The 13,365-nt window shown below is 52.0% G+C and overlaps 1 protein-coding gene across 1 annotated transcript in view; it reads right to left on the bottom strand.

The window, feature by feature from the left end:
* The window catches only part of CMIP (c-Maf inducing protein), a 222,158-nt gene that overhangs the window by 59,903 nt on the left and 148,890 nt on the right, over window positions 1-13,365 (bottom strand). Inside the window, exon 3 of the mRNA XM_072967806.1 lies at window positions 11,094-11,144. Coding sequence (XP_072823907.1) covers window positions 11,094-11,144 — 51 coding nt within the window. The remainder of the gene's footprint in view (window positions 1-11,093; window positions 11,145-13,365) is intronic.

Raw genomic sequence — 13,365 nt, 5'->3', positions numbered from 1 at the left:
TGCAGACGGGACCTGCAGACTCCTAAGAACAGAAGGTCTTCCTGGTCAAGAGACTGCCTCGCATCTATGTTTTAAAGACTTATTTGAAGAAAGAGAAAGGGAGGAAAAAAACTCCCTTAAAGGGCAGAAAACAAGTTCACCCGCAAAGCATTTACGTGGAGAACTTCCTTGTGTGGTGCGGTGACTCATCAGCCCCGTCAAAGCGTGCGTGGGATGACACGCTGAGGCCCTGGTCCCCCTCCTCGTCTGAGAGAGACAAACAACCCACAAATGCGCTTCTCTCCTGTTTGGAGAGCCGGCTATCATGCGCCATGCCTGAGGCCCAGGGAAGGCCTTCGTGCAGGAGGGGCTGGGCAGTCTGCTGTCCCCAAGCCCGGCGCTGGCTCTCCAGTGGGGCTGGGGAAGCCCAGGCTGGGGCAGAAGGGGCATGGTGCAAAGCCAGCTCCCCTGTTTCCCACTCTGGGGCCAGGAGGGTCACTCCACCCCGGGCTCCTGGACTACATGTTCTTGACCTTTCAAGTGGGATGGTTAGAGGGATGGGAAGGAGCGAGGATGAGGCACAGAGAACTTCTTGCCGCCTCTGGTCCGTGGATGGGAGGTGCTCAGTAAGGCCTGTCCTTTCTCGCAGAAGCTCAGCTTCCCATCTGGACAACAGCATTTCACTGAAAGATCTAAAGTCCCATCTGGCTTGACCTTTGTCTGCATGAAATACTACAAAACCATAAAAAGAAAAAAGTAGATCTGTATGTGCTGTGTGAGCTTGTGTATGAGCTCAACCGCGATACGTAATTAAAGGGTAAAGGAGCAAGAACAGCTTGTGTGGATAATAAAATCTGTGTGGAGTTTCAAAAGGAATTTTCATAAAAACCTTCTAAAAGGCCCCATGAGACTAACAGGGCTGCCTTTCAGAAAATGGGCTTGAGGGAGGAGGGATTGTGCCTTCTATAATTTTTAGAATTACCAAGTACATGTGTGACTGTCACTTTTCTTAAATGCTAACAGTGGATATCTAGGGAGTGAGGGATTGATTGACTGGAAAGTGGTCAGGAGGGAACTGTCTGGGGTGATGGGAGTCTGGGTGCTGGTTATTCAGGTGAATGCAACAGTCAAAACTCACCGCCCCCAACAGATAAGGTGTGTGCATTTTTTTAATGTATGAATTATAGCTCGACGCTATAGGGAACAGTATGGAGGTCCCTTGAAAAACTAATAATAGACTTACCATATGACCCAGCAATCCCACTCCTGGGCATATACCCAGAGAAAACTCTAATTTAAAAAGATACATGCACCCCAGTGTTCATAACAGCGTTATTTACAATAGCCAAGACATGGAAACAACCTAAATGTTCATCGACAGGTGACTGGATAAAGAAGCTGTGGTAAATTTATATAATGGAATGCTATTCAGCCACAAAGAGGGATGAAATAATGCCATTTGCAGCAACATGGATGGACCTAGAGATCATCATTCTAAGTGAAGTCAGAGAAAGACAAATATCGTATGATACCACTTATATGTGGAATCTTAAAAAAATGACACAAATGAACTTATATATAAAACAGAAACAGACTCATAGACATAGAAAACAAACTTACGGTTACCAAAGGGGAAAGGAGGAGAGGGATAAATTAGGAGTTTGAGAGCAGCAGACACTAACTACTATATACAGAATAGATAAACAACAAGGTCCTACTGTATAGTAGAGGGAACTATATTCAATATATTATAATAACCTATAATGAAAAAGGATGTATGTATGTGTAACTGAACCACTATGCTGTACACCTGAAACTAACACAACACTTTAAAGCAGCTATACTTCAAAAAAAAGTATAGTTGATTTTTTAAAACTTAAACTGTTAACAGAGGTTTATGGACAGTGGGGATTTTTTTCAGTTTCCTTCATCCTTTTCACTATTAAAAGAAAATCCTGTAAGTGTAATTTTTAAATGCCCCGCCTTAGTACTTCTGTATATTGCTGGCAGGTGTATGAGTTGGCATGACCACTTTGGAAGACTGCTGGGCAGTGTCACCAGATGGGACACCCTGCTTGCCCTATGGCCTGAGCTCAACAAGATGTAAATATATGTTCACCAAAAGACGTGCTTACAATGGTTCTATTCATAAGAGCCCCAGCCTGGAAATATCTATCCATAACAAAATGGAGAAATTAATAGTCTATTCATTTAACAGAACACTATCCAGAAAAGCAAATGAATAAATTATTAGTACACAGGATATTATATATTGCATAGATAAATCTTATAAACATAATTTTGAGCCAAAGGAGCCAGGCACAAGAGTTCAGCTTGCATGATTTCATTTATATGAAGTTCAAATACGTGTGGGACTTCGCTGTGCTGCCAGCAGGCAGGAGCATGGCTTCCTGTGGCGGGGGTGGGGGTGCGTGAGGACTGGAGGGGCCGGGGGACTCCAGGGAGATGGTCATATTCTGTGTCTTGATCTGGGTGGTCACACAGATCAATTATGCTACCCTTTAATGTGAAGTTTATTTTAAAAACAGAACAAAATGCCCCACGTCTATTCCAAAGAGAAATCTGGTTGGGGAAAGTGAGGACCACTTCGAGGACTGATGCTCGCCTGTGGCTTCCCTGCCTCTTTGGGCTCAGACATGGGGCCACGTCATCCTTACCCCCACCCTCTCCAGACCCAGGCAGTGCCACCTCCAGTCAGAAGGAGGAGGCTGGGCTCGGAGACCCACCACACTGGGTTCAGATCCCAGCTGTGCCTGGTTCTGGCTGTGGATAAGCCCCTCTGTCGTCTCAGCTCCTCCTTCAAGATGGGCCTAATCAAACCTTGAGAAGACCGCAAGAGAGCACACATCAGAGCCCCCCAGCATGGCTCTCTCCGTTCACTGTAAAGAAAGCCCCTGAGAGCGTGAGCTCTCCTCCCTAGGCTGTCCTGTCCTCTGCCACTTGCTAGTTTCAATCCCTGAAGCCTCCCTTGTTGTTAGTTACAGGGTCCCCGATGACCCACAGAGGGCCATGAGCTGCGGCTGGGCGTCACTGGGGAATGTGGTCCTCCCAGGGGGACTGACAGCCTGGACCCCCAGGGGCCTCCCCTTGGGTCCACTGAGCACAGGTGCTGGAGAAGCGGCCTGGCTAGACTCACCTGTGTAAGGACATCTGCTCTCTGGGGCTCAGCTCCACCACCGGCTGTACCTCCCGCTGAGGCCCCTCCCAAAGTCTTGGACTGTGATGGGCCCCCTGCCTAGTGGGAAACCTCCCCCCCCCCCACAGTTCTCTGCTGAATCCCTCTGATCTCTCTTAGGAAACACAAAGTCCTCTTTGACCAAGTGCCAGGAACTAATCTGGACGGAATTCCTGCCTTTTCGACCTGGAGGAAGCAGACCTGTGGCTGGGCCTGTGAAAGGACAGAGGCCAACTCCTTCCCCTCATCGCCCTGCTCCCTGGTTTGCCTTCCTGCTCAGAGGCAAGACAGTTGACACTCAGGACGGTCCCAGGCAGAGGAGAAAAGGAAGCTGAACAACAGCTCCTGTGAACAAGCCCCAGGCCCCAGGGACAGAGGCCAGAGCCAATGGGACTGGATGTGGCTTCCCAGTAACACTCAGTCTCCATGAGGTCACTAAAGGTGGGGATGGTAGGAAGCTTTCATTCCCTCCGTCAACTCAGGTTGACCAGCAGGGACTTTGTCGAGAAGAGTTCTGCCTCACGGGAAGAGAGTGCAGCGATTGATTAGTGATGCCTGTCATGGGCTCACTGGGGGCTGGAGGCATGCATGCTATGCATGCGCCTCCCTTCTTCTGGAGCCCTGTCTTTTGGAACCTTTCTACACAAAGGGAAACAGAGGCCTTGATCACTAAAGAAGAATAGGAATAACTAACACTGATCCAATGCTTATTCTTCCAAGTATTCTTCTAAGTTCTTTACTGCCATTAACCCACTTAACTTTCTTGGTCTTATTATGATCTCCCACTTTATTCAGGAAGAAAAGGAGGCCCACAGAGGAAAGCAGCTAGTCCAGGGTCACACAGTCAGTGAGCAGCAGAGCCAGGATCTGCACCCAGCAGTCTGGCCCAGAGCTCTCCCTGTAGACACTACAGAAATTATAATTTGGGGAGCAGATTGGCAATATGTGGTAAGAGCCACAAAGAATATCCCTACTCTCTGCCCAGTAATCACTGTTCTGGAAACCTGTCCTAAAAAAGTAGTTCAAAAGAAGTAGATCTTGGCTGCAGGGGACCATCAGGATTGCCTTATGTGCAACAGACAAGAGAGAACAGTCCAGATGCCTGACAACAGCAGGTCTTTCGGCAAATTATGCCACGACCTCTTCACAAATGTCATGCAGCCATCAGGAAGCCTCTTCATTTGGGACTGGACATACACTGAAGCATTTAAGCTGCAACTCTACGCAAAGCAGGACCATCTGCGTACCTAGCCACAGCAGCCAAAAGTCTATGCAGAGGTGGATGAGGCCTGGAAGGGCATTTCCAGGAGTGAAATGCACCATCAGGTGGGGACTGGCAGAAGCAGAGCAGTCATTGCTCTTGAGATGGTTGTAAAGGTGTTTTCACAATTGGTGGAAAAGGGCAGAGAAAAAGGGGAGATACAGGGGTGGGGCAGGAGGGACAGGCCACTCAGAAGTGGCAGGAGGTGAAAGAGGGGTCACTGTCTTCCTTCCAGACAAGGTGGGCCCAGCCGGAGCCACATGGGAGCGTGTGACCCAGAGCAGAGCAGGGCCAGGAGCCAGGTGAGGTCGGGCAACACAGCCTTGCTGTTGGAATCTGGGGTGATATGGGGTGTTGGAGCAAATGTGGGAGCGCTTGGTCCTGAGCTTGCCCTTCTGGGGCCCAGGCCCAGGCAGTGTGCCGTGTGCTGTGCGGCATGCAGGGCAGCTGGGGGATCGCCAAGTCAGAGATGTGAATTAACTCACATCATCCACACGGTGATGTCTTGAGATCCAGGGGAAAATGTAAAGCTCTCATGAAATGCCTTGCAGGACAAAAAACCCCCTGCCCCTGACACAAGGCAGGAGGACAGACAGGAGACGGAGAGGGTCAGGAGCACGGCCCACAGGCGTGAGGGGAGAGCTGCCTGGTGCGTGTGCGTAGGTGTGTCTGTTTAAGTGCGCACGCACATGCGTGTGCAGTTGGGAGCCACATTCTCAGGGGTTATGATCCCAGGTTCTGGAATCAAACTTGTGTTCAGACCCCAGCTCTGCCATTCGATAGTTGTGTGAGCAAGTGGTTTAACTTCTCACCCTCGGTCTCCACATCTGTGAAATGAGGAAACAGGAGGACACAGTCCCCTTGCCGGGTTGTGGGGATTCAACAGGGTGATGCAGCGAGGTGCTGGCACCTGCCCAGCACAGGAGGGAGTGCCCCACGGTGGGTGGTGAGGCCACCGGCTGCTGTGATGAGAGAGGGACTGAGGCTCGGAGACGTGGGTAGCATTTGAAGGGACATGCATTTGGGGGGCTCTGTAATCTCAGGGCCCCAACTCAGGTCTGGAAGTGGCTCTTCCCCCAGGAGGACAGGCCTCGGGCTCCCAGGCCCAAGAGAGAGACAGAGGAGGGTCCAGGAGGAAAGTCAGAATTGGGAGTGACAGCCCTCACTGGAGGGTCCCACCCTTTTCCATGAGCTCCCCATCAGGGGAGGGGCATCAGCTCGAGGGCCTTCTATCCCTCTGAGCTGCTTCCCCCGGGTACCTTGACACCAGCGGGGCCTCTCTCCCTGCGTGGGCACCGGGACGGTAGGTCCAGCCTTCCCGAGAGGGCAGCCCGACGGGAGAGAGAACTAGGCCACCAGCCCCACGCTCTTTACCTCCGAGCCTCCAGTTTTCACCTGCGCACTGGGGACTCTGGCGTGGGCTCAGCCCAGGGCCCGATGTAGAATTGAGACTGTGACATCATTGGGAGCACTGTCCTTGGCAATGTCCTTTGTCCCCTCGGTCCCCTCATCCAGGAGACGGGACAGTGAAGACCTTGCGGAACCGCTGTGAGGATTAAGGGAGCAAACGTGCATAAAGTGGCAGGCCCAGGGGTGCTCAAAACCCAGAAGGAGCGCCCACAGCCTGCACCTCCTGAGGACAGACTGCCCCTCCGAGATCTTACCGACACGGAGGTGGGGCACTGCAGGGGCTGACCCTCCCGCTCCCGCCCACCGGCTGCTCTGATACCGGCTCCTGCGGGCTCCGTCCTAACTTCACATCCAGAGCCGCCCATGCTCACACTCACCCGGTAAGAGGTGCTAGGAATTTCCCCATTTCACAGGGAAGACTGAGGCCCGAATAAACACACTCCATACCCAATGCACCCAACTAGGTTACCCCCTCACATACACACACACACACACTCATACACACGTGCATGAACCCCATGTCTTCTTCACCCTTCCACTCTGTTCAGGTGAGGGACAAGGCCCTGGCTGGGGGTGACCACACGGCTGTGGTCGCCCCTGGGGCCTGGGAAACCCTGCGTGGGGAGAAGGAGGCCGCATGGCCAGGGCCCATGGCCAGAGAGGATGCAAACCTGGGCTGAGATTTTCCCAGGGCCAAGGGCATTCCTCTGCCTGGCAGCCTTGTGACAGGATCACAGGCCAGCTGCTGGTCTCACACCGGCTGCTCCGTGCCCCCAGGGCTCAGGCTTGGCCCTGGGGCTGTTGTCAGTGACCCAGCTCCCCCAACTCTGGCATAAAATCATCTTGGGTTTCAGGACTTCTGGGCAACGGCGAGGAACCCCTCTCAGGAAGTAAGAAGGCACTTTGCAGAGCTGGAGGCACAAGAAGCACTGACTCCACAGAGCAGGTGGGTGGTCTTGCTTCTTGGGCCTCCTTCAAAAGCTCCTTACAGGTGTGCCTCCTCCCTGCCAGGCCTATCTGTCACAGATGTGTGCATCTGGGCCCCTTGCCTCGAGCCTAGAAACAGGCCAACCTCCTGACAGCTTTGTAAACACACACTGACCCTCACAGCCTGAAGCACACTCTTGGCCTTGTCACACAAACCAGGTCTGTCCCCTTCTAGCCCTGCACACATGACAGGTCTGACTCCACAGGACGTGGCTTCCAAGGTGCATCTGAGTGAGAAATGAGGCCTCATTAACTCAGTACAACTGTTTATGCTTCCACACCCCCAGGAATTGGCCTCAGGGGCCAAACCACCCAAACCAAACAGGACTGGCCTCTAGGGAGCCCTGAGGTCGGCATGCTCGGCTCCAGCGGATCCTGGGAGGGCTGGAGCCGCCACCCCACTGCCCAGAGTGACCCCATTCCACTCTCCTTCCTGTCGTCCTCTTGCAGGCCCCAGGCCTCCTCTGGACCTCCCAGACCAGCGCTGCCCAGAGAGAGAAGGAAAGGCCGGGAAGGGGGTCCCAGGGACATTGTGGGTCTCTGCCCTTCTGGGGGCCTTGGGACCCAGGACAAGTGACTCAAATTTCCTCACACACAAACGTCAATGACAACAAACTGTTTGGTGAGACAAGATAATGCTCAAAGCCCAGTGCCCAGCGTGGAGGACACTCTCCTAGTGAGCTCTGATGGCCTGTGGACCCAATGAAGCTCAGAGCTGAGGCCACAGGAATAATGGCGCCCCCGGGATGGAGCAGACCCCCCGAGATGGAGCAGATCCCCTGGGATGGAGGGGACTCCCCAGGATAGAGCAGACCCCCCCGGGATGGAGCAGACCCCCCCGGGATGGCACAGACCCCCAAGATGGAGCAGACCCCCTGGGATGGAGCAGATCCCCAGGATGCAGCAGATCCCCCAGAATGAAGTAGGACCCCCGGGATGAAGCAGGTCCCCCGGGATAGAGCAGAGAGGGCAGCAAGAGTATCACACAGGTGCCTTCCTCACACCCTGCCTTGTCCCAATGCACAATACGAGGCAGGTTCCACAGCGGCGCTTCCCAAGCCTTTTTTTTTTCATTATCGTCCCCCTCAGGAGCATTTTGAGGTATTCCCCCCCCCACTTCCCCTTGTCCCTTTGAAATTAAATACTAGAAAATAAGGTTTTGTTGAGGAGACTGAACTAGGAAAGCCACGTACCACTGGAATAACTGCAGGTTTTTTAAGCCCCAAAATACCAATTTTGGCCCACTTGGAGGAAATATACAGCTGTGCAGAATGCCCTGGAGATGCCAGTACAACTAGATAGAAAAAAAAATCGATAAATCAATGGGCAACATTCTTTACAAATAGAAGAACGCATTCTCTATGTGCACAGTAGCTACAACATGCGCGTACATGTTGCTGTCGGGAAAAAACGATAAAGCCAGTATTTAGAAAATTTTACAACTCAAGCTAAGGTGGTGGGATTTCTAAAATCCTAAACTGTGATATTCTACTGGTTTTTTTTAAAGTTAAAGATAGAGAAAAGAAAAAAAAGAGAGAAAAAGAAACCCCAAAATGGTTGGTGGTAAATAAGGAGAAAGTGACTGCATCAGCAGGGACAAACAGGACACATCCTGAGAGGGCTGAAGAGTCCCAGTTAGAATGAGGCACAGATCGGTCCTGAAATCTGCTGTGTGACTATGGGCAAGGCACTAGATCTCTCTGAGCCTTGTCATTTGCTGCATAAGCATGAACAGGAAAGCACCCAGCCATGCCTCGTATGTTGTAGGTACTCGGAAACTGCGTCTGAATTAATGAACACTACTAAGTAGAATCTACACAAACCACAAGACGAGTCAGCTATAGAACAGGATTCGAATCCAGGTCTCTTAGCTCATTTCACTAGCCGGCCGTACCTCCAAAGACCTTATATTTCTTGCCATTTTCAAAGGAAGCAGAGCTTGCCTCCTCCAATCTCATCAAAAACTGAATGGCAAAGAGCCGCAGGAATGAAATCAAGTTGCTGATACTAAGGTATCACTGCCACCTGGTGGCAGCATACCTAAATCATTGGTGGGGGGAGGGGGAGACGACACTGTCAAAAGGGGAAAACTACCCATGTCTTACTCATGCCTGAGACACAAGCAAATGCTTGCACAGCGAGAACAAAGGTCATCATCCACCACCTGGCAAAGGGGCCACTCACTGCTGGGCATTTACTGATTCCTTGGTACCCTGACTTGGGTTTCTTGGATGCTTTCTTTCCTTTTTTAAAAAAAATTAACTGATTAAATGTAACAGCCATAAACTAAACACCACCAAAATTGAGTGCAGACATCCAGGTCTTTATGAGAACTGCTAGAAACCCAGGGATCCCCAACTCTGCACTTGCTCAATCAACTGTTTGAACCCTATATGCAACACTTGCCGTCTGAACTTGTACATTTCAATCTTGTCACTTTTAAATCATCCTTTGAGCTGTCACGATTTCCTGAAAGGTGGCTGGCTATGCCCACCACCTTAGTCATCCGTTGTAGCAGCGTAATATTCACACATTTCAGAAGCACTGCCTTTTAGGTGTTCCCATAGATTCCAGAAAATGGTTAAGAAAATGTGGACCAGGGCAAGGCAGAAAGCAGAGCCCTGCAGAAGCCACTAAAGACAGCTTCTCCCTGTGACACTGATCTTTGCACCTTTCAATGAGGCTGTCAGGTGGACAGTATGTCTCCAAGTACTTTCTGCCCCACCCTGAGCAAGGCAATCCCTTACTGAGGAGTCACAAGGAAAACATGCATGGAGAACAGAAGAGGGAACGCTCTGGGTAGCCGTTGTTCATGACAGTGAAATGGCCTCTTCCTTCAGGGAGTTCCTGACTACCACATCACCCTCTCGACTGCCCGGGCATTTGACTCCCAGATGGCCTGCCACAGGTCCTGACCTGAGACACACCTGGCGGCAGAGAGCCAGGCCTTCGGGACAATGTCCCTGCAGAGATCAAGCTATCAGCAGCATGTGCCACCTGCCTGCACTCAGAAACATAGAGGAATGAGAAAGACCTAGGTCTGAATCCTGCCCCAGGCCCTTACTAGCTGTGGGAGCTGGGCTCCAGCCTGGCCTTGCCTTTCCCATATATAACATGGGAGCAATGATAACAACTAGCCTTACAAGGCTGCTGCAAAGGTGAAAGAGGTATGTGAGGTGGCCTCATGCCCTGGGCACACAGCAGGTGCTCAATAAGTGCTAGTCCTTTTCCTTTGCAGCTCCAATTTGGAGACTACCACTTAGCCTCTGAGACAGCCACATGAGCACAAAGCGAGGGGACCTGCCGCTGTTGAGGGAAGGAGGGGAGCGGCCCTCGTTGGGACCAGGAATGTCATTTTCTGAGGTTGTAATTCTGTCCTCTGCCCAGCTGTAACAAGAGCCCCCCTGGAGGCATGAGAGGAATTCAGACTGTCCCCTGGTTGTCCCAGCATGGCATCTGGCCTCAAACCCTGCAAAGGCCTGGCTGCTCACCCCACGATCCTCCAGCTTAGTGTGAGATGACAGCACAGGACATGCACCAGTCATCCTAGCCACACCCTGCTGGTTCTGCGAGGCCAAGGGCCTGCCATGGCTTGTTCTAAACTAAAAGATAAGAAGGCAGGAGAGACGGGAAGACAGGGTGCAAGGGTCCTGAACCAGAGCAGAATGTGGACCCCCTAGGGGGATGGGAGGACCCCTCTCGTAGATCTGGCCCCTGGGTCTTGAAAGTGCCCTGCAGGGGACTAATTCACCCTATGTGCTAGAAGGCTCTGGACCAGCTTTCAGAGCTAGAACCAAATTAGGCCAAAGAACCAGATAACGGAAAGGAAGTGAAGCCTATGGAAATATATGGTTGTGTGTCTGCATCTCTGATAAATTTACCTTTGGTGCCACCTTTGGAAGTAACTTTCAAACCATCATTTGTGCCTCTGAAGTCCTGTTCCCCAGGCCCCTCAGGGCAGCCCCAGCTCTGACAGCAAGCGGTTCCACAATCCTTTTGGAAGCAGGCAAAACACTACAAGGCTCATGGGCAAAGTCAAGGGCCAGTGGGGCAGGAATGCAGTTTCGGCATCATGGGGGAAAGGTATCAACCATCCAAGAGGGAAGCGAGGGGCTTTTATACAAATCGAGCAAAGGTCCTCAGCTGAGCTGACCAGAAGACAAGAGACCTCTGCCCTCACTGGACAGACCAGTCCCGAGCCCACACTCAGCTGTTGAGACAAAGGCGGCCTCTCAAACAAGCAAGTGAGTCAGGACTTACCTTCCACTGCAGAGAATGGAACCACTGGTCCCGCAGGTAGCTGTTGGCAGCCTGCAATGAGAAAAACAGGACAGCAAGGTCCAGTCACTGGCTTGTAGCATTTCAGAGCACCTTACAGGCCAGCATGCAAGCCCCACCTGCTCTGTCCCGCAGGGTCTACCCTGTGACCCTGCTGAGCCTTCCAAGGGATGCACCAAGCTGAACCCCTTGTGTGTAAAACCAAACCAGAAGCGGGCACCCGGGGAGGCGTGTCTGAAACAAGACAGCACTGCTACTGGGCACTTGTTTTGCTGGGTAGACACTGTGGCTGGAAGAGCTTTTCTACTCACTCAGGATCACAGAGGGGCCAGGATGAGTGAGGAAGAGGCACGTGGTAGGATGATGACGGCAGAGCGGACTGGGTGCTCTCCCAGCACTGCTCTGGGCGCTGGGTGTTTGTTATCCGCATCATCTGTCCTCAGCCCTCACATCAGCCCTATGCGGTGGGCAATACTGCATCTATTTCACAAAGGGAAAAACTGAGACCCCCCGCACTCACGTCAACTAACCACAGTTAAACCCAGCAGCCTGGCTACCAAGCCTGTGGGTTTAACCACTATACCTCCTGCCAAGTGCAGAAAGCCACGGTAGAACGCACCCAGTCTTGAACTCAAGCAGAACTACATTAAAAAATTACCATGTGGGGAACAAGACCTTCCGTGATCCACACCACACTAGTTCAGAGACTCTGGGCCACTCAGCGTCACGCTGCTCTCACTCCTGGTCTAGCAGATTTGCTGATGGCAAGAGCAGTATTTATGGCATGTTTAATGTGCGCCAGACACAGCGCTAAGCCCACGTGTGGAATGGCTCATCCAGTCCTTTAAAGTCAACGCTGGGAAGCTGGCACTGTCAGCACCATCACCCCTATGGTACAGATGAGGAAACTGAGGCTTGGGAGGGTTAAACTCTCCCACAGGCTCACAGGCAGTAGGTGTGGGCCAGGGCTTGCACCCAGCAGTCATGCTGAGGCCAATGTTACAGCATTTCAAGTCTGCCACGGGCCACTCCCAAGGCAGAAATGCAATGTCCCTTCCCTCCCTGACCCCACAATTCTCCGCTCCAAGTGACCCTGACCCTGATGGTCAAGAGACTGCCTCCAAGTACGAATGTCCACCTTCTGTCCCTGAGCCACACTGAAGCACGTGTACAACTTCAGGTCACCCTCATTCAAGGAGATTTAGCTCTTGTAGATTTACACCCTCCAAATCATCGATGAAACATGAGGTGCTCTCCTAGGGCAGAGTTTGGGGAAATCTCTGGGCTGGAATCAATGAACCGGTTCAGTGGCCCGAGCAGCCAGGCATTAGGCTCCTGTGGGCAAGCTCAGAGACTCATTCCGAACCCTAACAGACCTGTACCAGCACATGGAGGCAAGGTGAGTCTGAGTTTCTGCCCTGAGGGAGGAGCAGGCTGTGAGACACCCTCTCTGTGATGCAGGAACATCTGCGGTATCCAAGTCTCCAAGAGACCTGGGTTCAAGTCCGAGGTCTAGTGGTGTGACCTGGAGCAAGTCCCTGGATGACGCAAAGCCTATGACACCTGACCGGGGCAGTGGAGGTAGAAGGGGAGTCTGCCATGGGGACCAGAGCACCCCAGAGAGTCCGTGGTCAGAGTTGATTGAGCTGTGGCCTCATGAAAATTCTTGTTCATTAGGGTGACAAAATACATCTCATGCTCAGAGAGAACGGTGCAAAGATCCCAAATGATGAGATAATCCATCTAAAATGCTTACTGAACACAGCACCCAACAGCAGGGATCTGTACCCACAGGAGCCACGGCCAGCGGTGCACCGATAAGCGTGTGAGGACAGGCTCTCCCGGATAAAAAGCCCTGATCACAGTGTGTGCGGACTTCCATGCTGTGAATGATGCCACCTTGGCTGATTCCATGCTACCAGGGGACGTTCCTGGACCAGAGCAGAGATGATCGTGGTCTGCTCTCAGGAGCTGATACAAGCCAGTGTGAGCCGGCTCCAGCATGCTTCTAGTCCACAACTATTTCTCTGCTTGTTAACACACCAAGGTGGCCAGAGAGACAGGGAAGTATGGTAGATCCAATGAGAGACTTCCAAAGCTTGTCCACGTCCTGATCCCCTGTGAGTGTGTTACCTTTGGTGCAAAGGGACTTTGCAGATGTCATTAAGTTAAGGATTCTGAGATGGGGAGATTATTCTGGATTACCTGGGTGGGCCAGTGTAATCACAAGGGTCTCTATAAGACGGAGGCAGGC

The sequence above is a fragment of the Vicugna pacos genome, chromosome 9, assembly GCF_048564905.1.
Source record: "Vicugna pacos chromosome 9, VicPac4, whole genome shotgun sequence".
NCBI lineage: Eukaryota > Metazoa > Chordata > Mammalia > Artiodactyla > Camelidae > Vicugna > Vicugna pacos.
Note: the sequence above shows the minus strand (reverse complement) of the source record. Positions and strands in the feature narration are given on the sequence as shown.